The 26935-nt window shown below is 39.4% G+C and overlaps 1 protein-coding gene across 1 annotated transcript in view; it reads right to left on the bottom strand.

The window, feature by feature from the left end:
• EML5 (echinoderm microtubule associated protein like 5) overlaps nt 1-14285 on the bottom strand; it is a 186729-nt gene extending 172444 nt beyond the window's left edge. The window contains exon 1 of the mRNA XM_012640398.1: nt 14089-14285. Coding sequence (XP_012495852.1) covers nt 14089-14285 — 197 coding nt within the window. The remainder of the gene's footprint in view (nt 1-14088) is intronic.
• Nucleotides 14286-26935: the final 12650 nt, after the last annotated feature.

Below are 26935 nucleotides of genomic sequence, written 5' to 3'. Positions count from 1 at the left end.
ATAGCATTATGTGCAGGTCATTTTGTCTTTATCCTTACAGTATCCAGTGAAGATACTGTTTTTCAGATATTTAGTTTACTCACTCCCCACAAAGTTCAGCAGCAGAGGAGGGACGAGAGAGCTTGTGAAATTGCATCTGGAATTTGTTTCTTTTTCTCTTTTTATTTATAGTTATTTTACAGTTTTGGTATTCTCTGTTTAAGTAATGCTGAGGCTAGGGTTTGCATAAAGTTCATGGTCATGAAGTGATCTATATTGTCTGGGGAAGAGATTCTGGGAAGTTACTTACTACGAATCCACCACTGTTTTCAGTTACCTGGAAGTCTAATAAATTATTTTAATAGGTTCAATATATAGTTTTATTTTTCATAATTCATGCTTTTTGTGTTTTTCTAGAAATTTTAGAAACTTTAGAAACTTTAGAAACTTCAGTCACACTGAAAACGTATGACTCTATTTCAGTTAAATTTCATATATGGTGAGCTATATGTTGAGAGGTTCATTTTTTTCCTCATAATATTCAGTTGTTTGTAACATCATTTGTTGAAAAGAGATCATCCAGTACAGAGCAAAAATACTGATGTAGGTGAAGGCAAGAATTTCTGGAAGAGGCAAGAAAGAGGGAGATCCAGTGCACAAGTAGAGGGACTGAGATAGGACCTGGATGTGTTGCTGATGGGTGGATGGAATCTGAAGATTCTCTTCTGATAGCTCCAATTTTCTTAATCAGAATGAAAGCATGAGTGTTTTTCAGGCACCCTTAAGGTTTTATCTACACAATGCCTAGTATATTGCTGAACATATAGTAAAATTCAATGATATTTATGGATTAATTTGGGAGACAGATGATAGAAGTAACCATTTGAAGGTATATTCCTATTCTATAAACCTTTAAATTACTTCCCTCTTGTAAAATGGAAGAAATGTCTCTACTCCTTGCACTCTTCACTTGTATTCTGGATCCCATTTTCCTTACTTTCAAGTACTTTATTCCTAAAACTATGCTTTCTGGAATTATTGCATTCTCACTACTGAGTCATTCCTATTAGCATTCAAATATACCTATTAAAAAGAAAAAAACTCCCTTGACCCCTCACCTATCACTCCATTTCTGCGCTCCCCATTTACATCAAAACTCCTCATCTTTTTTACTCTTTATTGTCTCAGTGTATTCCAAGTAGGTTTTTGTCCCTTCTCTCCTGCACTGAAACAGTTTTTTCAAGGTTATATGTGACCTTGTCAAATCTAATGGTAAACTGTATGCCCTTATTCCTCTACTTCTCTGTAGTATTTGACACAAATGACCACTCTTTCCTTTTTGAAACACTTTCCTCTTTAGGCTTTCCTGACTCCATACTCTATCAGCCCTTCCTTTCCTGTCTCCTTTGTTAGGCTTTACCTCCGGCACCCAACCTCTGAACATTAAAGTGCCTCAGGGCTTTGCCTTAGCTGTCTTCCTTTTCTTTACCAGGTGATCTCATCCAATCCCATGGTCTTAAATGCATATATACAGTGATAACCCCCAACTTTATATATCTAGGTCACAGCAATGGATAGGTACCTCATATTTAACACATTTAAAAGACAATTTTATTTCCTCCATTCTCACCCAATCTGCTCCTCCTCACCTTAGTAAATGATATTACAATCCATTCACTTGCTCAGACCAAGAATCTAAATTTCATTCTTGCCATTTCTCTTGTCCTCACTCATCACATGCATTCCATTACCCTGTCCTACTGACTCTATCGTCACCTTCATCTCTGCTACAACCTTAATCTGGGCCAGCATTCATCTTAAATCAGAACTACCTCAGTAGCCTTCTGACTACCCACATTTCTTCTTCTATTCCTCCCCTTTAGTTAGAGTTTTCTCAACATAGCCAGAGTGATCTTTTAAAACAATATAAATCTGATCCCATCATTCACTTGGTTAAAACCCTCCAATAGCTTCCTATTGAATTAGAATAAAACCCAAAATCCCTAAGATAACACAATGTTCCATAAAATATGCCCTCACCTATTTCTCGATCCTTAACTTCTACCATTTTTCCTCTGTTAATTACGTTCCAGCTACACTGGCCTTTCTGTCCCTTATAAAGGCCAAGCTAATTAGGCTCTCAAAGTCTTTGTCTTGAATCTTGTTCCAAATCTTTGCCTCATTCATATCATTCATCCTTTAGGTCAAATGTTAACTTGCTCAGAGAAGCCTTCTCTAACTACCCCCAGTCATGCCAATATAGTCTACCTGTTACATTCATTCATTGATTTAGAGATAGGAACTCACTCTGTTGCTCATGCTAGAGAGCAGTGGCATAATCATAGCTCACCGCAATCTCCAATTCCTGGGCTCAAGAGATCCTCCCACCTCAGCCTCTTGAGTAGCTGGGACTACAGGCATGTACCACCACACCTGGCTAATTTTAAAATTTTTTGTAGAAACAGAGTCTCACTATGTTGCCCAGACTGGTCTCAAATTTCTGGCCTCAAGCTATCTTCCCACCTCACCCTCCCAAAGTGTTGGGATTACAGATATGAGTCCCTCTGCCAGGTCCCATTATCTTAATTTATTTATAGTAGTTATCAACTATCTAAAATTACTATTATACATTTATTATCTTATACTTCCCCACTAGGATACATACTTCAATAGGACAGGGACTGCCCTTTTTGTTCATATTAAATCCTAAGCACCTACAACAGTGACTGGCACACAGCAAGTATTCAATAAATATTTGTTAACCAAATTTCCAAGGAAGCTGCTAGTGATAAATTTTTTGAATAAAATAATCCTCAATACAAAAAAATCATTATATGCAATTTTTTTCACTGCATCATCTTTTCTAACAGTAAAAACTTGAAAACCACTTAAATGTCTAACATTTAAGAAATGAGGCTGGGTGCAGTGGCTCACGCCTATAATCCCAGCACTTTGGGAGGCTAAGAGGGAGGATTGCTTTAGCCCAGTTCTGGGCTGTAGTGCGCTATTATAATTGGATGTCCATGCTAAGTTCCATATCCATATGGTGACCTCCTGGGAGCAAGGGACCACCAGGTTGCCTTAGGAGAGGTGAGCCAACCTAGGTCAGAAACAGAGCAGGGCAAAACTCCTGTGTTGATCAGTAGTGGGACTGCATCCATGAATAGCCACTGCCCTCCAGCCTGGGCAACACAGGGAGACCTTCTCTCTTAAAAAACAAAAAAAAAGTACGGGGATTTTTCATAATACTGGGAAAAGCTTACATTATAATGTTAAATAAAAAACACAGAATCCAAATTCTATATACAGTGTGACCTTAATTACTTAAGAATACATGCATCAAAAAAGTTTAGTAGGCAATAATCCAAAACACAATAGCAATATCTCTAGATTGCAAGATTGTGGGTAATATTTGTCTATGCCGTTTGATTTTCTGTAATAAATGTATATTACTAATTTTAAAAATATAATAATAACCCTCTAGGAGAAAGCCTGCCAAGCCTGTCATACTCCCCATGATGTGGACCTCAAACTTCTACAGTTTCTTTACATGACTGCAAAAATTGTCTTTTGCAAAGGCATGTCATCTGAATCTAACATCCAGGTTCCAGATAAAATTTCTTACCATGTCAGTAGTGCCACCATCTATGGTGTTTTATGTGTTAAGTTCATTGTCCATGGGTTAACTAATAATTAGCAAAGTCACTTTGCAACCAAGTCTTGATGACCAGTTTGTGAACTCCATAGTTAGTTATCACCCCATACTGCAAGACTTAGAATGGTCTTCTCCTTTCCACTTCTGGTTAGGAATTATACCCTGCTCTCTGATCCCCTTTACTATAAAGACATGAACACTGAGTGGTTAGACCTGGTTACATCATCACTTGTGGCTAAGTTAAATAATTCTATAAGCAAAATTACACTAAGTAAAAACTGCAAAATTCTTAATTGCCTGTGGCAATTGTCATCACCTCCCATATACTGAAATTAATATGTAATGCAACTTTCCATACCAAAGGCTGGGGTGTCTAGTATTATATCTCTTGACCAAGAAAGAAAGTGCTTTCGAAGGCATGGAAAGAGACAAATTCCAATAAATTTGGGGTTGGTAATGAATGTCTTCTTTGGGTGGGAAGTGAAGTAGGTACATGATTCCCAGGACCAGGAAGAACAGCAGGATTTCTCTGACAAGGAGATGGATGGCAATTGTGCATCTCAGTTCCTCTAACTCATTTGGGAAGCAGGTTAGGATGTATGCTTCTCTTGCCATCAGTTTATTTCTGGGCCTTTAATTTCAGGTAGGTTCTGCTACACATTCCATATTTCCAGTACACATGACTACAGCCCTCCCTTTCTCCACCCCATCCAGAAGTTGACATCATCCATACCTTGACAATGGTACAATCCAGAATTCTCACCTCACATCCAACCTGCCCCTCTGTTTTATTCCTATATTCTCCAACTTCTAGATTAAAGTAAAATCAGGTATTTGTCCCCAGATTGTGAAGAACAAGATAACTTTTAGAGTGAAATCTGAGTTAACATCTCCTCGTTTGCCAATCCAGCATATGAGCTGCCCATTCTAGAAAAAAAATTAAGAATTCGGTGGTGTTATGAATTGCCTGCCTATAGCCTCTAAAATAGCTAGAGCCAAGGCAGAATGTCTGCCTTCAGTCCCATGCCTATCCCCTATTCTAGCAGTCAGCCAACACCAAGCAATTATTTAGTGTTTTTACCCCATGCTTACTACTTCAGATGTATCTGCATGCCAGTGTTGTAAGGTGGGCACTATTTTTTACTTGATCTTTTAACAATTCAATCCACCTTTAACTTATATTGGTCAACTGAGGGTGATACTGTAAATAGGAAATCCAAGAGTTATTAAGGTTTTTGTTCCAGTTCTTATCGTCTTTGGCCAATATGATAATGCCATGTGCCACCCTTTAATCAGAATAGACTTCACTGCAGCCAATGCAACTTCTTTGTACAGGCTAGGTATAACCCCTTGTCAGTCCCATGCTGTTTCAAAATATTGATCCATATTAAAGACACAATGGAGAATACTTGCTGAACTAAAAGGATGCCAGTCAGCTGTTAGTGGCTGATTCATGCTTGGTTAGTGGCAATATGTAGTTTCAATCCCTACAAAACACATTATTCCAGGTACCTTGCCGGGACTGGACATAAACCGAGGGTGCTTTTTTTTTTTTTTTTTGCTCTATCATTGGGGCTAGAGTGTAGTAGCATCATCATAGCTCACTGTAACCTCAAGCTCACCAGGCTCAAGTGATCCTCCTGCCTCAGTCTCCTGAGTAGTTGGGGCTACAGCTGTGTCCCACCACGCCTGGCTAATTTTTCTAGTTTTTGTAGAGGTGGGGCCTCAATATATTGCTCAGGCTGGTCTTGAACTCCTGGCCTCAAGCAATCCTCCTGCCTCAGCCTCCCAAAATACTAGGATTATAAGCATAAGCCACTGCGTCTAGCCTTAGGGTGCTATTTTAACTATCCATGCAAAATCATCCACTGAGAATTTTATATGCTGGGAATTTTATAGGGTGGGGATGATCTGTCCTTCTGATGGGCATTTACATGCCCCATCAAATATTAACATATTGGATGGTTGGTCTATTTCTGACTACAGGTCCTGGCTCCAAAATGGAAAGTTATTAATGGACAATCTTGAGTTTTCCATGATCCAAACTATTCAGCCAAAACCCACTGCAATTACTCCATGAGTCTGTTGAAATCATCACCTGGGGCACTGGGTTATAGTAGACCTCACTGGATATCCTCCAGGATGCAAATAATTATGGACATAATTATGACCTTACAGGATCCCTGTGAGCATTTTTCTAAACTGATGATGCAAGATATATGTCTTTTAGTGTTTTCAGCCCATGATGATACTAAGCAGATTGATTAATAGAAAACCATACTAAGGATTAGGTCGGGTGCAGTGGCTCACGCCTATAATCCTTGCACTCTGGGAGGCTGAAGCGGAATTGCTTGAGGTCAAGAGTTCAAGACCAGCCTGAGAAAAATGAGACCCCGTCTCTACCAAAAATAGAAAAAATTAGCCGGGCGTGGTGGAGCACACCTGTAACCCCACCTACTCAGGAGGCTGAGGCAGGAGGATCACTTGAGCCCAGGAGTTTGAGGTTGCAGTGAGCTACGATCATACTGCTGTACTCTACCCGTGGTGACAGACCAAGAGGGAGGGTTTTTGGTAATAAATCTCCAAAGAGGATGTCCAGCACGGCAGGGTCTTACACAAGAGGCCCAAGGTATTTAAAGGCTCCTAGTACTTGCTAATTTATCCACATTGTTATATAATACACAATAATACACAATAATAAGTGAGTGAATTTGGCGAGGCCCTGAGTTTTTTTTAAGGTTGACTCCTAGCCCACCAGCTGAACACGGATTACTACTTTATCTAGGACAGTGGTCGTCAACCCTAGCTTCATGTTAGAATCATCTGGGAGGCTGAAAAATTCAAAACAGAAGCAAACAACAAAAAAGAAACTATATTTGGGCCCCACCCTAAACAAATTAAATCAGAATTTCTTTGGGTAAGGCTTAGCCATTGCTAGTTTTATTTTTAACTCTCCAAATGATTCTATTATGCAACCAGGGTTGAGAATCAGGAATCCAGAGCAGTGGTTCTTAAATGTTAGACTATATTAACATCACCTGGAGGTGATTAAAACTGATTGCTGGGCCCCACACCTAGAACTTCTAATTTGGTAGGTCTGGGATGAAACCAGAGAATTTGTATTTCTAGTAAGTTTCTAGTTAATGCTAATATTGCTAGTCTCAAGACCATACTTTTGAGTAACAATAATCTAGAGCTGTCACCCATGTGCCATTTTTAATAACTAAGCCAAGTAGAAACTGCTGGAACAAATCTTTTTCCTAATTATTTTTATGGATACATAATAGTTGTACATTGGAACAAATCTTGAAGGAGGCTAGTTTCGTGTACTAATAATGATATGCTTCATTTTGTCTTCTTCCTGCTCCCCCTTCTCTCCCTCCCCAAATCACCTGGACATACACAGTCTCCTCAGGAGTCTTGTGATTACAATGCAATTATTGCAAAACAGCTAAGACTTCCAATAAGGGGAAACATTCCTCACCTTACTTGATACAGCTGATCACTCCTTTCTCCCTGAAATATTCTCTTCACTTGACTTCCATGATCCCACATTCTCTTAGTTTTCCTCCTGCTTCTCTGGACACATTTCTGTCAATTCTTCATCTCCCCTACGTTAAAATGTTGGAGTGCCACCGCAATCCATTTTTTAGATCTTTTCTGTATCTATACTCACTTCCTCAATGATCTCATCTAGACTCACGACTTTAAATATTATCTATATGCTGATAACACCCAAATTTATACCAGCCCAGACTGCTTCCCTGAATTATAGACATGTATGTTCAACTGTCTAATTTACATCTCACTTGATTGTCTATTAGGCATCTCAAATGTAACATTTTTAAAACAGAGCTTCTGATCTTCCCTTCCTCCCAAAACAGAAAAGTTGCATTTCCAACAGTCTTTCCCAATTCAGTAACCAGCAACTCCATTCTTCCAGTTGTTCTGACCAAAAACTCTATGATCATCACTGATCTTTCTTTTCTCTCACAATTTATATCTGATCCATTAATAAGTCATGCTGCCTCTATCTTCAAAATATGTCCAGAATTTGACCCCTTCACACTACTTTCACTGTTACCACCCTGGTCCAAGCCACCAATACTTCTTGACTGGATAATTTCAACAGTCTCTTAAGTGGTCTCCCTGCTTCCATCCTGCCCCTCCCCTTCAATCTGTTCTCAATATAGGAGCCAGACTGAATTTGTTAAAATATAAGTCAAATTATGTCACTAATTTGATTAAATTGTTGTAATAAATTCTGGTCTCATATAGGAAGGCCAAAATCCTCTCAGTAGTCTATAACTGCAGTCCCCAAAGCCTGGGCTGCGGACCAGTACTGGTCTTGGCCTGTTAGGAACTGGGCCACACAGCAGGAGGTGAGCCTAGAGGGAAGCTTCATCTGTATTTACAGCCACTCCCCATCACTCACGTTACTGTCTGAGCTCCGCCTCTTGTCAGATGAGCAGCAGCCTTAGACTCTGCATTATGCTGAGTTGTATAATGATTTCATTATATGTTACAATGCAATAATAATAGAAATTAAGTGTGTAATAAATGTAATGTGCTTCAGTCATCCTGAAACTATACCCCCCGCCGCCCTTCTGATCCATGGAAAAATTGTCTTCCATGAAACTGGTCTCTGGTGCCAAAAAGGTTGAGGACCGGTCTATAAGGTTCTACACAATTTGCCCCCACCACCATTAGCTCATCAGACTTCACTACTACTTTCACTCCAGCCACACCAACTTTCTTACTGTTCCTCAAACACACTAAGCACTCCCTCTCCACTTTAGGGCATTTGCACTTGACAGTCTCTTTGCCTAAGATGGCCTTTCCTCAGATATCCACACAGCATGTATGTTTCCTTATCTCTAAGTCTCTACTCAAGTGTCACCCTACAGTGAGGCCTTCCTGGCCACCCTATCTAAATACCTATCTAAACTCTTCCCAATCGTCTATCATTTTCTGCTTTCTTTCCCTTAGCTCTTACAAACTACATATATATACATATAAATACACACATATATATGTGTGTGTGTATATATACACACACACAATTTACCTTGTTTATTCTGTATCTCCCCACCCAGTAGATATAAGCTCCATGAGGGTAGGGGATTTCATCTGTTTGGTTCACTGCCATATCTCTAGTGCTAAGAATAGCCCCTGGCAAATAATAGGTATTCAATAAATATTTGCTGAAAGAATAAGTAAACCAATAAATAGATGTGTCCCAGATACCATGTAAGAAAGTGTCTTAAGAAGGTGGGAGTGATCAACGGTGCCAAATTATGACAAAAAAACAAAACAGATGAAAATTGATAACAGACCACTGGATTTGACAACATGGAGATCATTGGTGACCTTAACAAGAACTGCTACGGTATAAGAAAATAGAATCAAGAGTAAATGGGAGAAAAGGAACTAAACATAGTGAGTACAAAAACTCTTTCAAATATTGTCTCGTAACACAGTCCACTGCATATGATGTTACCTCTTCTCAGAATGCTATACCTTCTTTCATTCCTTCTGATATCTCTTTCTCCCTGTGTTCCTTAAACACTCAGCTTAGGCATTATATTCTCATCATTGTGAACTGTTATATCCCCATGTACATACCATATCCCGGGTATGCTAGTGCTAACCCTAGTATATATAGTACTCCAATTCATTCTTTATTTGACTGATTTGTGTCTTTAAACTTTGAGTATCTTAAGGCAGGAGCCTTGCACAAGACAGATGCTCAATAAATATTTCTTTAATAAGAAAACCTCGAAATAACAATATGTTCTTAATAGCTTCTAAGAATTTATTATTCCATGTATTTTCCTTACTGCATACCCCAAATACTATATTTTATTTGTCTGTATATTTGCACATAAGACATTATAAAATAATACAGGAAAATAGTTATTATAATTCAAATCTAAAAATTTGGTTTTCCCTAAGAAAAAAGATATGGTTAATACATATTTATGACAATTTCAACTATTATTCTAGTTCATTCCTACCTTTACCTGAAAACATCTCTTAATTTTATCCCTTTAATTATGCAACATTTAAAACACAAACATATTTTGATATCCAGACACATAAAATGAAATCTTACCAAATAGAAGTATCATTACGGTCTGTGAAAGTTAAGTCCACCTAATTCTAGTTACTTAAACACTGGGGCATTTTAAGAAATTTGCATGTATTCTAATACTTTCTGAAGTACTGCTTCTAAATATCACACAACACTTAAGAAAATTCTGGTATCAGGTTGAGGAAAGGGTTTGTGCCCATTTCACAAACTGCCAATGTTAAGAATGGAAGACATGGGATACAGGATGGCAGTGTGTTTCCCCAAACAGAATCACCTGAGGCACTTTAAAAAAGAAAAAAAAATTCCTGGGATCCAACCCTAGAGCACTGTGATACAGTATGTCTGAGAAAAAGGCTTTTCAAACCATTTTGATAATTAACCAGGTTTGGGAAATCATGAACATTAAGTAGACTACAAGTAGATTTCAGTAATTCCTGCCAGACTTGAAGAAGTTGCATCTTTGAACCCATATAAACACAAAAAATATTGATTCACCATTTAAACATCATACATTTTGAACTGCTTTTCCAACTACAATTTTGACTTGTGTTGAATAAATGAAGTTTCTATACTATAAATACTGATCTGTCAAAAACCACTTTCACTAGATTACAGTGAGGCTTGATCAGTTTTCTTTCTTAAGAACACCATCGTCATCCTCCACAATTGAAGAAAAGAGCTACTACACCTTTCATTTTGTCTTAAAAAAAAAAAGCCACACCTAGAAGAAATGAACTATTACTATTCTAACCTGAACCATATAATATGGTATACTTTTCGAAGTATTTCAGCTGTAAAGTCATTTGAGCTCATCACTATCTTGTGAGATACTTTCACTATGTTAAAAAAAAAAACAGGTATGTCAAATTTTATACCTAAAAAATACATAAAAAATGGACCCTGATTACTCCCATAGGGTAACCAGTTTCAAGTACCTAAATGTACCAAGTTAACTACATCCCATTAATGGTCTTCGCTCGTATAAAAGATCTCAAAACTGTCAATAATATCCACTACTTTAAGAACAAACTTGAAAAAATTTGTTGATGGGCAGTAACAAGAAAACATATTTTAAAAACTTTCACATTCTTTTGAAAACTGGTAAAAGTTTCAAAACATAGACCAAGCTATAGATGTGCATCTTATGCTAAAACTGGTAGTAGTCTATTTTATAACTTAGTCTTAAACCTGTTTTAAACACCTAATAACGAGAGAATTTTATCAGTATAATTTTAGACACAGGGAAAAAAAGTGATCCAATACAATGTCAGTGTATTATTTCTGACATTGAAGCTAATTTCTATATAAGTTAGTTACTGGAATAAATATAACTAAAGGATAAACGATTGGAGAAGTATACACAGATGTATGGCAAAAAGAAGACAGAAAACCACAAGCAACACAGAGAAAACGATGAGATGTCATATGGCACCACCACTGGCAATCCTAGATGATAGTAAGATGGTAGGAGAACCAGTAAGCAAATGACAGACTGATCGTGATTCAGTCTTTACAACCAACATAGCACTTAAACATTTTCAAAATCTAAGGACAATGATCTGCTCATTCTGGAATAGCCTTAGCCCCAAGCTAAGTCATATTTGACCAGTAAGTTTTACATAAGTTTCAAGCAAACACACAAACAAAACAAATGATGAAAAAAGCACTGACTTTTTATTACTAAGGCTAACATTATAGCAACACTGTTTTTCACCCATAATCACATTTATGGATATTACATCTTCTGCTGCAACATAATTGAAAAATTACTGGAATTGTTTCTATAATTACAGTCAAATACCTAATTAAAAAAATTAGAGGTTTTAATATTTGCTTGATCTGTTTCACAAACAAGAATGATCTCTGTCGTTAATGCTTGAAATAAAATGTCCAGAGCCATTTGACTGAGTTTTAAATTATATTCTTAGTATCATGTTAAATTTGTGCCACCAATTTCAAGATGCTATATGATTCAGATTTTACTACTTCACTGTAATTTGTCAGTAAACCTCTTTTCATTGTTATACATTCTTTTAAGGTATATCATTCGCATAAAGTCATAGGCATGTATTTGATTATGGCAAAATCAGAGTATGTTTATCATTTTGAAATATTTTGAGATAAACATATGGGTTGTGTAACTATACCAAAAGAAGACAATAGCATTACCTTCTTTATAGTTTACAGAAAAACAACTATAAAAATTCAAGCAGTGCGACATATAATCTAGCTTCTAATTACTGCTGGAAGAATAAACAAGACATAATTTACCCCAACAAATAAGCTGTATCTAGTTTCAGAAAGCCTTAGTACCATACTGCTTTCATAACCACTTAGGAATAAAAACAATACAAGTGTACCATGAGAAGTCCTCAAAATCCTTCACACCTACCCTACCTCCCGAATTCAACAGAATTCTACCTAACAGACTGAATGTCTGGAGGAAGCTTCAGTCAAGGCTGCTTCAACTAGGTAAAGCTACTATTAATACTACACCTAGTAGTTTGGGAAACCTAAAACATGGAAAAGGAGAGAGACTTGAAAGGATCAGGGAAAAAGACAAGAAATTGGGGTAAACTCCACTCTTGGGATGAATAATAATAATAATAAGATAAATAATTACTATGGGTTTTGTTTGCTTTGTTTTTATCACAAGCAATTTGTACTATTATAATAGGTCTGTAACTGTAATCACCACTACAAAAAGAGTCCTAACTTGAGAAAAATGAAAATGACTCGTCAGTTTCCTTTTCAAAGTGATACATTAAATACAATCTAAAAAAAACTCCAGTTCGGTGTCTAAAAAACAAGTGAATAACAAACACTGTCTCATTCCCTATTCTGTAATCTCCGTTTTTGCCATCCTTATCCTTATTCTGTTTTGTCCTACCTTTGTCCTAGGCCTCCTTTTCCTTCTTACACATCATAGATGTACAGAGATGCAAAACAGAAGAAAAATTTTATTTGTGGAATTAAAGTACCAGGGCTTCTTGCCTCCAAGACATCAAACCAAGATACTGGACTTCAAATGCCCAATTTAAATCATGTGCAACATCCATGAGGGAATAAAATTGAATAACCAAACCCAATCATAGAATCTCTCTTAAAACCCCAGAAAGGCCAGGCCTGGGGGCTCACGCCTACAATCCCAGCACTATGGGAGACCTAGGTAGGAGGATTGCTTGAGGCCAGGAGTTTGAAACAAGCAAGATCCCGTCTCTAAAAAATTAAAAAAAAAAAAAAAATCAGCTGGGTGTGATGGCAATCACCTGTAGTACTGGCTACTGAGAGACTGAGGCAGGAGAACTGATTGAGCCCAGAAGTTCAAAGTTATAGTGAGCTATCATCTGGCCACTGCATCCCATCCTGGGTGACAGAAGGAGACCCTGTCCCAAAACAAAACCAAAACCCAGAAGCAGCACACAATCACAATCTCAAAGTGTTTTTTTAATACATTCTCCTATGTAAAGGACAAAAATGCTGTGCTCGAGGCGATAATCAGGGGCCTGGAATAATTTCTGAATCTCTTAACTTTACCACAAAAGTTCTACCGAGACACTGATTGAAAATTACATTTCGAATATACCACTCACTGAAGAAATGTAAACAAGCACTGGGACCAACTTTAAGATATTGTCCAAGGAAGAATAAAAATCCAAAAAAAAATGTGATTTAATTAAAAAATGCAAAAGTAACTTATTTAGGAGTACTTTAATAAAGATGGAACAAGAGAACTGGAAATCAGTGGAGTTATTTTTAGCAGCTTCTTCGGATAAGACCTACCTTAAACTGCCTTTGGCTGTGCAAATTCTAACATCCAACAAATTGCTTGGAGGTTGCTTTTCTATCTAATAGGAGGCAGGGTGACCTGTACTAATAATTTTGGCCAACAGGTCTGTGCCCTCCAGGCTGCCACCCGGCGCGCCCCCCAGGACCAGCCCACAGGCTTGAGTGTTTCGGTCAGTTCTTCATTAGCTAAAGGATTTCCCCCTGGCGCTTTAGCAATTCGTTTAATAAGAAATCTCTCACGGGATGTGAAGGTATAAAATGCGACCAAAATAACCTTTTCGCAGTTTTCATAATTTTGGTGGAGGGGGAAAGCGTACAAAGCCGTCAGACCGAACGCCCAGTGGATTCGCGGACTTGGGGTTACCGCACAGACCCGAGAGAGTCCCTAGACCAGGAGCGGTGGCGCGCGGGGGCAGGCAGGGTGGTAACGCGTGGCCTCGGGACCCGACAGCCGCGGATCCCCCCTCGGGTGATGCTCCCCGCAGGAGCGGCCGCGGCGCCCAGAGGGCGGGCGGGCGCCAACCCCGGGCGCGGTCTGCAGGGGTGTCGGCGGCAGCCCCGCTCCCCGTACCTGATGATGTCGTCGCTGTGGCCCCGGTAGAACTTCTGCCGGTGCTCCCGCGGGCTGTACACCACGCCGACCCCCGCCACGAAGTACACGATCTCCTTGGCCGCGGTGTAGTAGAGGTTGTTGCGGCACTGGTGGCCCCGGTAGCCGTACACCCACTCGAGCCGCAGGTGGCAGCTCGGGGCGCTCCGGGCCGCCATGTCGGGGCGCCCACCCGCCGCTGCGGCTCGGGCCCGCGGTGGCGGCGGCGGCCCGGCGACGAAAGCCCTCCTGCTGGCGGCCGGGACTTCCCGCCTGCCGCGTCCTCTAAGCCGCGTCGGGCAGGTGCATCTCGTTTCTGTGGCCGCCGCCGCCTCCTCAGCCCACGGGCGGGAGGAAAAGCCTCGCCGCGCGGAACATGCTGAGGGCCGCGGGCGCCGCCGGCTGTCAAGTGGATGCTCCGAGCCCTTCGCCCGCCTCGGCTCGCCTGGTCTCCTCAGCCAGCAGCGCCGAGGCGGAGAGCGAGGGCCGGCCTCCAGCCTCCTGCTCCTCAGCCGCCGCCCGCGCACCCAGCTCCCGCCGCGGTCACCTGCGGCGCTCGCGGTCTCGTCGCCACAGCCCGGCGGGCCCGCGCCGCGCGCCCACGAGCCGAGCAGAGCGGCGGGCGCGCGCCCGCGTGTGGGCCCCGCCCCCGCCCGCGCTCGCCCCGCCCCTCCCGGAGCCGTGGCCTGGCTGGGGCTCCCTGGGTCACCGCCCGAGACGCGCCTCCGCGGCTGACCACTCGCCAGGCCGCCCACGCCCCGGCGGACCCTCGGCGACCCGGGCCCCTGCGTCTGTCGGTCCCGCACAGCCCCTCCACCCAGCCTGGGCTGCGGTTATTCCTGGGAGAATCTACGCCAGGATGCTCACTAACTTCATTCCCTCTTTCCCCCCCGTACCTCGTGTGCGTGTGTTTCTTGCTGCCTCCGAGTGCTCTCTGGTCCGGGCATTGGGTGGGGGTAAACCCTGACCTCCTGAGTGTACATTTTCTTATTTGTGTAGGTGACCTCAAAGCTGAAATAGAATTTAGATCGTAAAATGACAGGTGAGATCTGATTTCTTAATAAATAGCAATGGTACCTGGATTTTTTTTTTTTAAATTACTGTTTTGGACATCACCAGTAGTCTCTTAACTAAATGAGTTCTTGCAGAGGATGTCTTACATTGTGGTAATCGTGAAGTCAAATAGTGTAAGTATAGTGATCCTGTAGAATACTCCTGTGACAAAAGTATTGGGAGCAATCAGCTCCTGAAGTGTCATTTCCCCTCCTACCTTGTTTCTGAAGTGCCCGTTTCTCACAAAAATATGAGCAAAAATCATCAATACCTGTAAAGGTAATTTGAAATCCACAATTAAAAAGGTATTTCCTCAGGATTAGGAAGGCGGGGGAAGGTGCTAAGTGCAGGATAATAGCCACAGGCTTACAACAAAAATACTAATTGTGATAAGCCAGTATGACCCTTATTGTCTTAAAATTTTCTGTTTTCTTAGGAAATAACAAGACTTGGAAATCTGACAAAAGCTAAAATAAACTACTATCCTTTCAAGAAATACGAGTTCCCAAAGAGGATGATTCCTATGTGGTACAGATATATTGGAATGGATATTACCAGTTTCTCCTTCTTCAAAGATACAAATTACCAACTCGAGACAGGATAATTTTTTGGCTTTGCTTATGACTTCTACTCATGCAGGGAAGAAAGACCATCTCAGAGAAAGAGATTTACATAAATGTCATGAAAAGTAAACTCTGAAGGGGTTTCAATTCTGGGCAGAATCTGAAAGAGAAGAGGAATGCAAAGAAAAAAAGAACTTAGGCTTGAGAAGTGGCTCTGAGGCCTGTGTAGGGTTCCCTGGACAAAGGCACATACAATTTCTCTTTGTCACCTGTAGGGCTTTTTTTGTTTTTTAAGAAGGATATAGTCTAATTCACTAGTGAATTCCTTGAAATCCCCTGGTGAAAAAAAGCAAAAGCTGTTGATGATTCAGATTTAAGCAATGAACTTAGAAAAGATTAAATATTTTGTTGCTATACATTTGTGATACATTAATTACTAGTTACATGTAATTTTTATGATCTGCAGGTTGTAGAAGAATAAGACATCTTTTTTTCTTTTTTTCTATGTTTCGAATTTTTCTGCACAATGTATTATGGATCCCATGATACACATTTAAGTACTCAGATTAATAACAGATTAAAATAATTTATTTTCCCATAATCATATTTTCCATTCTGATTTTAATGACCCAAGGGTAGAGCGTGAAGCAAAAACATTCTTAATTAAACTATCCTCAACTGACAAACTGAAGACCAAAAGAGACAGCTAAGGAAGAAAAGTGGCTAGAACATGAACCATTCATGAATACTAAAGGAAGAAAAAACAAACCTAATCAATTTTTACCCTTACAACTTTATATAATCTATTAGTACTGATATCACATCAGAAAGCTTAAGCTTTTATTGTTACATGGAATTCCATTATCTGTATCCTGTGAATAAGGATGTGGGGGGAAGACCCCCAAAATTCTATATATCAACAAGTGGACATTTGTTAGGCATTTTAAAAATAAGCTACAATCTGCCCCCCACCCCCACCCCATAATGTACTTCCTGAAATTTGAATTCCTAGTATGGAGTTTTATATTCCAGATATTTAAAATATTTCTAAAATTCAAGGAAATAATAAGTTATTTGCTGGCTACAGACCATGCTAGGTACTCTTAGGTTTATAAGAGAAATATAAGGAAAAGCATATAAAACATAAAAACTAAAATTCATGCTATTAATTATAGTTAGCTAATTTCAGCCAATTTATGAATTGTAATGATATTTTAGTAAGCTATCCATTGAAATATCTCTGAAACTATACCCTTAATCTGCCTATTTTAGGTACCTAGCACAGTGCCTGGCACTACAATAGATGTTCCACACATATTTATCATCAATTAAATAGAAAAGAGAATATTGTGCAGTCACAATAGTATTCCTCTTAGCTTTATCTTGAATACTTGAAACCTTTGAAAACTTAAACCTTTTCTAATGTCCAATACTGTATTACTCAGGACTTCTTTGGTTTTAAGTGACAGAAATCCATTCAAAATGTCTTAAGATTAAAAGGGAATTTTAATGTCTCAAAAACTCAAAAGTTCTAAAACTGGTAACAATGTGCTTGGATCCTAGGGCTCAAAAGATGCCATCAGAATCAGGTCTTCAGAATTAACTCAGTTCTACTTTGGGTAGACTCCATTGCCAGACAAACAAAATAGCTGCCGACCACTCCAGTTCTACATTCCATCCTCTTAGCAATCCCTGTGGAAAGAGCTTTTCTCAGCGGTTCCCCTGGAAACTACTAGATTTCAGCCACATTGGCTCTGATTGGCTGCCACCCTTGGATCCACAGAGTAGTGCCAGGTACACTAAAACCACAGGAAGGAAGAGTGAGAATGGAGACTGATCCTCCCAAGGATTCAAGTAATACCAGAATAAGAAGGAATGGATACCGGGTGTGGACGCTCAGGGCTGACTCGGATGCTTTAGCATCCCGCAATCTCCATTTACCAAACCAAATACACCTGCAATCTAAATAAAAAATAGGTGTTTGGTAAATAAATCCAGCTTTAAGACAAGACCCCTTCTAACCAGATTGTCACCCAAAGATCCTTCTCTGAAAAAAAAAAATCCTGAACCTAGCACCAGATGCCAGGCGGGCAAAAACAACAGATGCTCCCTACTATTAATCATAGTTCCAAATGCCTATTAGATTTCACCTAAAGTGTTTAAAAACTAGTACAGTATATAACTCAAATAAAAAGTCCCATATCGAATTATCTTCTCCTACACATCCGCACACCTTGCCATCTTCTCCTTCTGTATTAACAACATCAGTATTACACTAGTTAGGCAGGTTGGAAAGACAGGCAGTTGTTCAACGTTTTTTCACCTCCTATATTTATCTAGTTACCAAGTCCTTTCGACCCAATTTTAGAAATATCACCAAACCTCTCTACATCCACAACCTCCCAATTCCCACAGTTCAGTTCAAATTCTAATTATCTTTTCCCTAGATTCTGCCACCTGAGTTATCTGTAAAAAATCATGTATCTGATCATGCCACTTCCCCTGTTTTAAGAACCTTTTCTGTAAGCAATTTAAGAATAGGCATCTTGAGCCTTGAAATGTTTTTACCCTTTGACGTACTAATTTCTCATCTAGGTACCTGTCACAATGTATTAATGACAAAAAATGCAGATCAAGATTCATGTATTAAAATATTTGTCACAGCATAATTTAGGAAAATAAAAATATGGAAACCTAAATGTCCAACCACAGGGAAAGCTTTAAGCAAATTGATTCAGCCAATGAGACAAAATATAAAACCATTGAAAACTAGGTTTTCAGATAAAGTTTGGCAACATTGGAAATTTCCCATAATAGAATCCAAAAACTTTTTAAAAGCAGGATACAAAAAATATATATGTAGAATGAGCTCAGTTGTATAATGTAATGAAGACTGGAACTAAAAATACCAAAATATTAATAGTTTTATAATATGATGAGTAATTTTTAAACTTTCTTGGTATGTTTTCAAATTCCTTAAAAATATACTGTAGGCCAGGTGCTGTGGCTCATGCCTGTAATTCCAGCACTTTGGGAGGCCAAGGTGGGAAGATTGCTTGAAGCCAGGAGTTCAAGGCCAGCCTGGGTAACATAGCAAGAACCCCCCCATCTCTAAAAACAAATTAGCTGTAGATCTAGCTACTTGGGAGGAGGATCCTGAGGAAGGAGGATCCCTTGAGCCCAGGAGTTTGAGGTTACAGTAAGCTATAATGACACCACTGCACTCCATCCTGGGCAACAGAACGAGATCTTGTCTTTTAAAAATAAATGCATAAAAATATATGTAATAAGATGACAGAATTTTGTTTGTCAGAATTCCTCATGGGAAGAGAATTATGGTTTTTTTGGGGAAAAAAACCTGAATGGGTGCTTGGCATAGAAAATCCTAAAGGAACCAAATGTGGGCAAAACTGTCCCGCATGAGAAATGAGGAAGCATCTGTTGCTCTGAGGTGAGGCAGGAATGAAGTTAGAAATACGGCAAAATTGCAAGTTCTGCCATGCAACTTTCTCTAAAACCTTTCAAATCTTACATAAAGTTTCTAAACACATGAAATGTTAGGTAGAGTTTTTGTTTTGTTGGTTTTGAAGAGAATCCTAGAGTTGGGGAGGGAGCAGGGGAAATCTTAGATTCTAACAGGTAGTGAACTTGGAATTCAAGCCACATTAAACTCTGCAAGTGGTAGGGAAATCCCAACTGACATCTCAATTACACACACTTATTGCATCTATAATTAGGAAAAAATAACAAAAGTAATTTTAAACAAACATTGGGTAGCTTCTAGTTGACTACAGTGTAAGGGACCAACTCCTCATTGCGACACACAAAGCCTCCACCTTGTTTTAACAGACTCACCTCCAGCCAGTTCCTCCCTCCCATGAACTGGGCCTGCTGTCCAGCCATTCTAGCTTACTGGTCATTCCTAAAAGGCCTTTCCAGAATTCCATACACACTCACATCACCCATGTTGTGCCATAGCCTCAACTATCCACTGTCAGCCTAGTAAACTCCTATTGAATCTTTGAGGCCCAGCTCAAACATACTATCTTATATGGGTTGAATTATGTCTTCCCAAAATTCATATGTTGAAATTCTAACCCCCAATACCTTAGAATGTGACCTTATTTAGAAAACATTTTATTGCAGATATCATTAGCTAAATTAATATGAAGTTCACACTGGAGTAGGGTGGGACCTTAATTCAATGTGACTGATGTCCATATATAAAGGGGAAATTTGGACACAGACACCCACACAGGGAGAATGCCATGTGAAGATGAAAGCAAAGAGCTACAAGCCAAGGAATGCCAAGCATGGCCACAACCACCAGGAGCTAGGAGAAAGGCATGGAATAGATTTTTTTCTTCCTAGCCCTCAGAAGGAACTAACCCTGCTGACACCTCAATCTCAGATTTCTCACCCCCAGAACTGTGAGACAATACATTCTGTTGTTTAAGACACTCAGTTTGTGGTACTTTATTACAGCATCTCTAGAATACAAATACACCCCTCTTCTCTGTAGTTTTCCGTAAGACCCCCGTCCACACTCTCCAGCATTAATTAGCTTACATTTGAGTCCCTAGTACATTTTATAAAATCATACATACCTTTATAGTAGCACTTATCATATTGGATTTTAGTAAACTATGTTTAGTAAACTATGTTTCTACAAAGTATGTTCTCAAGAGCATGTGTTTACCTGTTTATTCTTTTAGAATTTATAGTTCTTGTTTCCTTAGCCACTACCTTAGCCTGGATTCTAAAGAAAACTGAGCCTGAGGCAATCATTAAGGCATTGATGATGCATTGATGCTTTAATTGGGAAGGGCAAAGCAAGGGCAGTGAGGCTGAGCTAAAGGAAGTCAGGCAAGGAAAGCTGTGAAGCCACGTGAAGTGACAGGATGTGATGTTACTGCCCAGCTACCACCTTACAAGAAGCCAGAAGAGACAGAGCAGGTCACCAGGCAGGTATGCCCATTTGGCACACAGGATGTCCCTTCATGGGCTGCAAGGACAGATGGTGCTTTGGATAACCCATGGGAAGGAGGAAGGAGGGGGATTTATTTGTCCATTTCCCTCCTGTTCCTTCTTTCCCATTGGTTAAAGTTCACCGCAGGGGAGTTGGTGCTAAGGCCCACACTTCCAGATTTCATCTTGCAGTTTTCTGCGGTCTCTTGACCACTGGTTCCCTGAGCCCACATTCCTACAGGGTAACACGCAAAGAGGGCCAGGTGATACCTATACACACAGTGAGTTGCATTATAGAAGAGGAATCCCAACCAAGCTTAGGGAACCTTAATCTTTTAAGATGGGCAGTAAATCTGTCTGAACTTTGCCCTGAAGGGAGATGTATTTTAATTATATGGACAACAAACAAACCTGTCCCCTGCTCCAGAGGAAGACACTGTTTTTGTCTTCCAAGGTTGTTCACTACACAAATATCCTTGGAAGACACTCTGGACCAAGGTGGCCAGATGTGCAGAAACAAGAGATTCATAGAGCATTGTCTCCTAACACAGATCCAACATGCCACAGTCAAGTGTTTATTTCCTGATGGGAAATATTACTAAATTGTCATCAACATGCAAAATTATTTTTGCAGCAACTGAAAGTATTGTCTCAGGCAGGACAATGGTAATGGAACATAGCCTAGCAATAGTACCACTAGCTACTAGTAAGAAATATATATTGACATCAATCTAATCAAGGAAAACATGAGAAATCTTTGCTCAATGAATTAACAGAACATCTTCAGGGACATAAACAATTCTGCTCAAACAGTGATGTAATATTTGAGGATGTAGTAACTGTGGATGCTTGCAAAGATACTAAAATACATTATACAGTGTAGTAGTGAGTATTCAGTAATTATTGCTGACTTGTTTCAAGTTCCTTCGTGTTTCTAATTCCTTCAAGTACATCACCAAAAATGGTACTATTTGAAAGCATGCCACAGAAAGAAAAAGGTTAAGAACCACCACCATAATCATTCCTAAACACAAATTGAGTGCTCACGTGTGAATCACTGGGCTTGGTACTATGGGGGAGTAATCAAGAAAAATGAACACACAATCTGTGTTTTGAAAAATAATTTATGTTCCAAAGAGGAAAGCGAGATAAAGACATAAGTATCTTTTTTAAAAAGTGAAAAATATATATAAACAAATGAAATACATAAATATGTATACATATTTTAATATAAGTAAATACCGTTTCTAAAAAATTACAAAAAGACTATATAGAGTGAACATGCTCTTACTAAAAGATACTTTTCTGAATTCTACTCATCATTAAAACCCACTACATTTAAAAAAATTGATGCAGGAAACATAACAAATAAAAGTAGATCTACCATAGATTGTGCAAGAAAAGAACCTTAAGTGCAAAATATGTATGCAAAGATGTTGTAAGCTGATTTTGATATAGAAGGACACTTCCTGGAGAGACAAATACAGTCTAATTCTACATAGTACCTTTCTAGAAGGAGGAGATGTGATAATTGGTGACAACAGATAAAGTCAGGATGCATAAAAGATAAGGATAATAATGAAATGTCATACATATTTTAAAGTCACAGACTTTACTATATTGGGAAATGAAACTAGCATTATTAGTCAACAAATGAAACGTTACCTCTAAACAATATCTTTACATTTTGCAATACTTGCTTTTATTTTATTGTGTATTCCATGAGCATTCAATAAATATTTGATTTACATATTTTGTAACCCTTTAAAAATAAAAATGTTTCTGAGTATAAACTTACTCATAATTTAATCCACAATATAATGAAATGTAATTAAATGAGACCAAATAAATTCATTTAAAATTTCTTCTAAATTACAACTTACATTATTATAAGTGTAGGGAGGACACCAGCCAATACAAAATACTGGCATATCACTGAGTAGTTCAAATGTTACTTACTTCCTTACTGGTGATCCCTTCTAGCATATCTGGGTTTATCTTTGAGAACTTTTCTTTAGAGTGGAATGATAGACAATGGGTGAGAGGGTGGAAGGGGGTGAATAATGAGAAATTAGTTAATAGGTACAATGTACCATTCTAGTGATGGATACCCTAAAAGCCCTGACTTAACTGCTATGCAATCTATGCATGTAACAAAATTACACATATACCCCATAAGTTTGTACCAAAAAACCCACTTGTCTTTAAAGGCATAACAAAATTTACTTCATTCAAAGGCTTTGATGTGTAAAATCCAAACATTGTAAGATCTGAATTGTATGTGGCTTAAATATTATTTTTTACAAATCTAATTACAATTACTCCACCTAACCCCCACCAACCCCAACTTGAAACGTTCCAGTGATTCCCCACTACTTAAAATGAAGACCAAAATCCTTAACAAAGCCAAGAAGCCCAGCATGGTTTTGCTCTTGTCTCTCCACTCTCATTTCACACACTTTCTTATTCACTGGGTCCTCCTGCCACCCTGATCTTCTTACTTTCCTTCAGTTCCTAGAACATGCCATATTACCCTGCCATAGGGACTTCTTGCTTGCTGATCCTCAGCTGCTGGCAGTGCTCTTCTCCTCTTCCCCTGGTTGACTTGTACCCAGTCTACAGACCTGAGCCAGTCATCACTGAACAGCAAAGCTTTCTCTGACTTCCTAAGGACGTTACTTCCCTGTTTCATATAATCTCAATAACACCAGGTTTCTCTTGCTTATTATTATTATTTTTTTGGTAGAGATGGGATCTCACAGTGTTGCCCAGGCTCGTCTTAAACTCCTGGCCTCAAGTGATCCTCCCTCCTTGGCCTCCCAAAGTGCTGGTATTTCAGGCATGAGCCACTGCACCTGGCCCCTCTTAATATTTATCAAAGTTGTGGTTTTATATTTGCTTGTAAAATTCATTAATGTCAGTATGCCCCACCAGCTATAAGCTCCTTGATGAGGGCTTTCATCAGAAAGATTGGGGCTGAACAGGAAGATGGAGAGAGGCCCCCCACCCTTAGTAGTACAGCCATATAGGCATGATTGGTGGTCAGCTGCTACTGGAGGATAGGCTGGAAACACCACCTCCTATTGTGGACTCTTCCCATAAAGCCCCCACATGGGGCCCAGGCAAAGATCCCCTGCTTGTAGGGGAGGGGTAGAACCAAAACCTATCGGCCCCTAGAGAGGGGAGGGAAATCCTCTTGGACCCAGGAATCTGCACCAATACAAGGAGTAGAAGCACTGCAAATAATCCTGCAGCACCCCAGACACAATACCATATACAAAGCAACAGCAGCCCACCTTTGGAGGAATATGAAGCTTCTGATACACTGAAGGTAATTAATAGCACTGATAGGCAAGGCACTGTGGAGTAGGCCTGTAATCCCAGCTCTTTGGGAGGCTGAGACAGGAGAATTGCTTGAGGCCAGTTCAGGGCTGCAGTGAGTTATGGTCATGTCACTACACTCCAGCCTGGGTGACAGAGCAAAACTCTGCCTCAAAACAGAAACAGTAACAACAAAACAATAGCAACGATAAAGCCCCAAATCAGTTCAACTACTGACTAGATTAACTGAAGTCCCCATAATAACAGCCTGAAAAAGAAAAGGCATACCCATTTCCAGGTGTAAATACCATGTTCCTCATTCTCTACTATTTTTCTATCTACAATGTCCGGTATATACTAAAAAATTATAAGACACATAGAAAGCAAGGGGGGACAAAAACCTATTGTCAAGAGATAAAGCAATAAACAGAACCAGATTCAGAGATGACTAGTTGTTGGAATAATCAAATAGGAACTGTGGTGGTTAATTTTATATGTCAACTTGACTGGGCTAAGGGATGTCAAGATAACTGTAAAATACTATTTTTGGGTGAAGTCTGTAAGGGTGTTTCCAAAAGAGATGAGCATTTGAATCAGTAGACTGAATCAACAAGATTGTTCTCACCAATATAGAGGAGTATCATTCAATCTGTTGAGAGCCTGAATAGAACAAAAAGGCAAAGGAAGGGTGAACTTACCTTCTACTTGAGCTGGAACATCCATCCTCTCCTGCACTTTGAGACATGGGTGCTCCTGGTTCTTGGGCATTTGGACTCAGACTAGAACTTATACCACTGGCTCCCCTTGAGGTTTGGGCTGTAACTGTACTGCTTTCCTGGGCCTCCAGCTTACAGATGGCAGATCATGGGACTTCTTGGCCTCGATATTCACATGAACCAATCTCTTATAATAAATCTCTTCCTATATATTTACATATATTCTATTTGTTCTGATTCTCTGGAAAACCCTGACTACTGCAGGGACTTTAAAATAACTATGACTGATATGTTAAAGAATCTTGTGGAAAAGGTGGACAATGTGCATGAGCAATGGGAAATTTCAGCAGAGATAGAAACTATAAAAAGGAATCAAATGGAAACTCTAGAAATAAAAAATATAATATCAGATGTGAAGACTTCCTTCAACAGATTGATCAGAAGCATAAACCAAAAATAAAATCCTAAGCTCCAGAATGACAGAACGGACCCCCTCTTGGCCAAGGGGACTCCAGAAAAACCTTAAAACTGAATTCCTGGCCATGAAGGGAGGGGAGGTCATACAGCCTCCTTATACCTCCTCCTTTTGGGAGTTTAGACACAAAAACTGACAAACATTAATATTAAAACAGAGATCATAAGATTGACAAAACAGACTCTTTGTGACAATAAGATACTAAACTATTAGACAGGTATGGTGGTTTATGCCTGTAATATCAGTACTTTAGGAGGCTGAAGTGGGAGGACTGCTTGAAGCCAGGAGTTAAAGACCAGCCTAAGCAACATAGTGAGACCCTGCCTCTACAAAAAATAGAAAAATTAGCTGGCCATGGGGCACATGCCTGTAGTCCCAGCAACTCGGGAGGCTCAGGCAGGAGGATGGCTTGAGCCCAGGAGTTTGGTTGCAGTGAGCTATGAGGAGGCCATTGCACTCTAGCCCAGGCACCAGAGAAAGACCCTGTCTAAATAAATAAATAAATAATAAATAAAATAAATTATTAACAGGACCTAAGGCTGTGCAACGTAAAGGTCGAGTCACACCTACAGGCCCTCAATGTACTTAATAGATCACTTGAGGTATATTGTGACTTGCTCTTTGATTAGCAGACCCCCTCATCTTAACTCAAGCATTCCTTTCTACTGACTCCAAGTCTTTAGATGAAACTTTATGCCTTTAACCAATTATAAATCAAAGAATCTTTGAACCCACCTATAACACGTAAGGCCCCCATTGTCCCCTCTTTGCACGCCCCGCTTTCAAGATGTCCTGCCTTTTGGGGTCAAACCAATGTATACCTTCCATGTATTGATTTACGATTTTACATGCAATTTTTTCTAAAATGTATAAAACCAAACTATAACCCAGCTGCCTTGCATATGTTTTCTCAGGATCTCTTGAGACTATTGGTCGCTCATAGGTGGCTCAGACCCAGACCATTTGTCACTCATATTCAGCTTGGAATAAGCATCCTTAAATTATTTTACAGAGTTTGTGTTTTTTCCGTTAACAGCAGATTGATACTGCTGGGGAAAGAATTAGTGACCTTTAAATCAGAGCATTAGAAATTCTCTAAATTGAAAGATAAAGGTAAAAAAGTAGAAAAAACCCCAGAGCACTCAAGAGCTGTGAGACATCAAATAGTCTAACTAACACACGTGTAATTGGAGTCCTAGAAGGAGAAAAGAGAGAGAATAGGGACAAACACATATTTGAAGAATCTTCTGAAATTAATTAAAGATAACCATAGACCCAAGAAGCTCAGAAAATCTCAAGAAGAATACATATAAAACATACAAACACACAATCCTGGATATATCATGGTCAAGGCATTGAAAACCTAAGATTACAGAGAAATTTTTGAAGGAAAAAAATTACATTCAGAGGAACAAAGATCCAAAGGGTTCTATAGAAAAGCTGCTGGAACTAATGAGTGAGTTTAGAAAGGTCACATATACAAGGTCAATATATGTAAAAGACAAATGGAATTTATTAATGGTTATTGTAACTCAAAAGCAGTTAAACCTCTGATTAGCAATAGCATTAAGAGCAATTTGCAAGCAAATAGTCAACCCTGCAGAGGCATAATTCCTCTGAAAATGCTGCAGGAGTTTAATCACTCTATCTTGGATGATAATAACCAATGAATTAGGGCAGTAGTTCTCATTCTGAGTCCTCCAGATCATGACAAGCCTGTGAAAGTAATAATT

Source organism: Propithecus coquereli, unplaced genomic scaffold (genome assembly GCF_000956105.1).
Source record: "Propithecus coquereli isolate 6110/MARCELLA unplaced genomic scaffold, Pcoq_1.0 Scaffold152, whole genome shotgun sequence".
NCBI lineage: Eukaryota > Metazoa > Chordata > Mammalia > Primates > Indriidae > Propithecus > Propithecus coquereli.
Note: the sequence above shows the minus strand (reverse complement) of the source record. Positions and strands in the feature narration are given on the sequence as shown.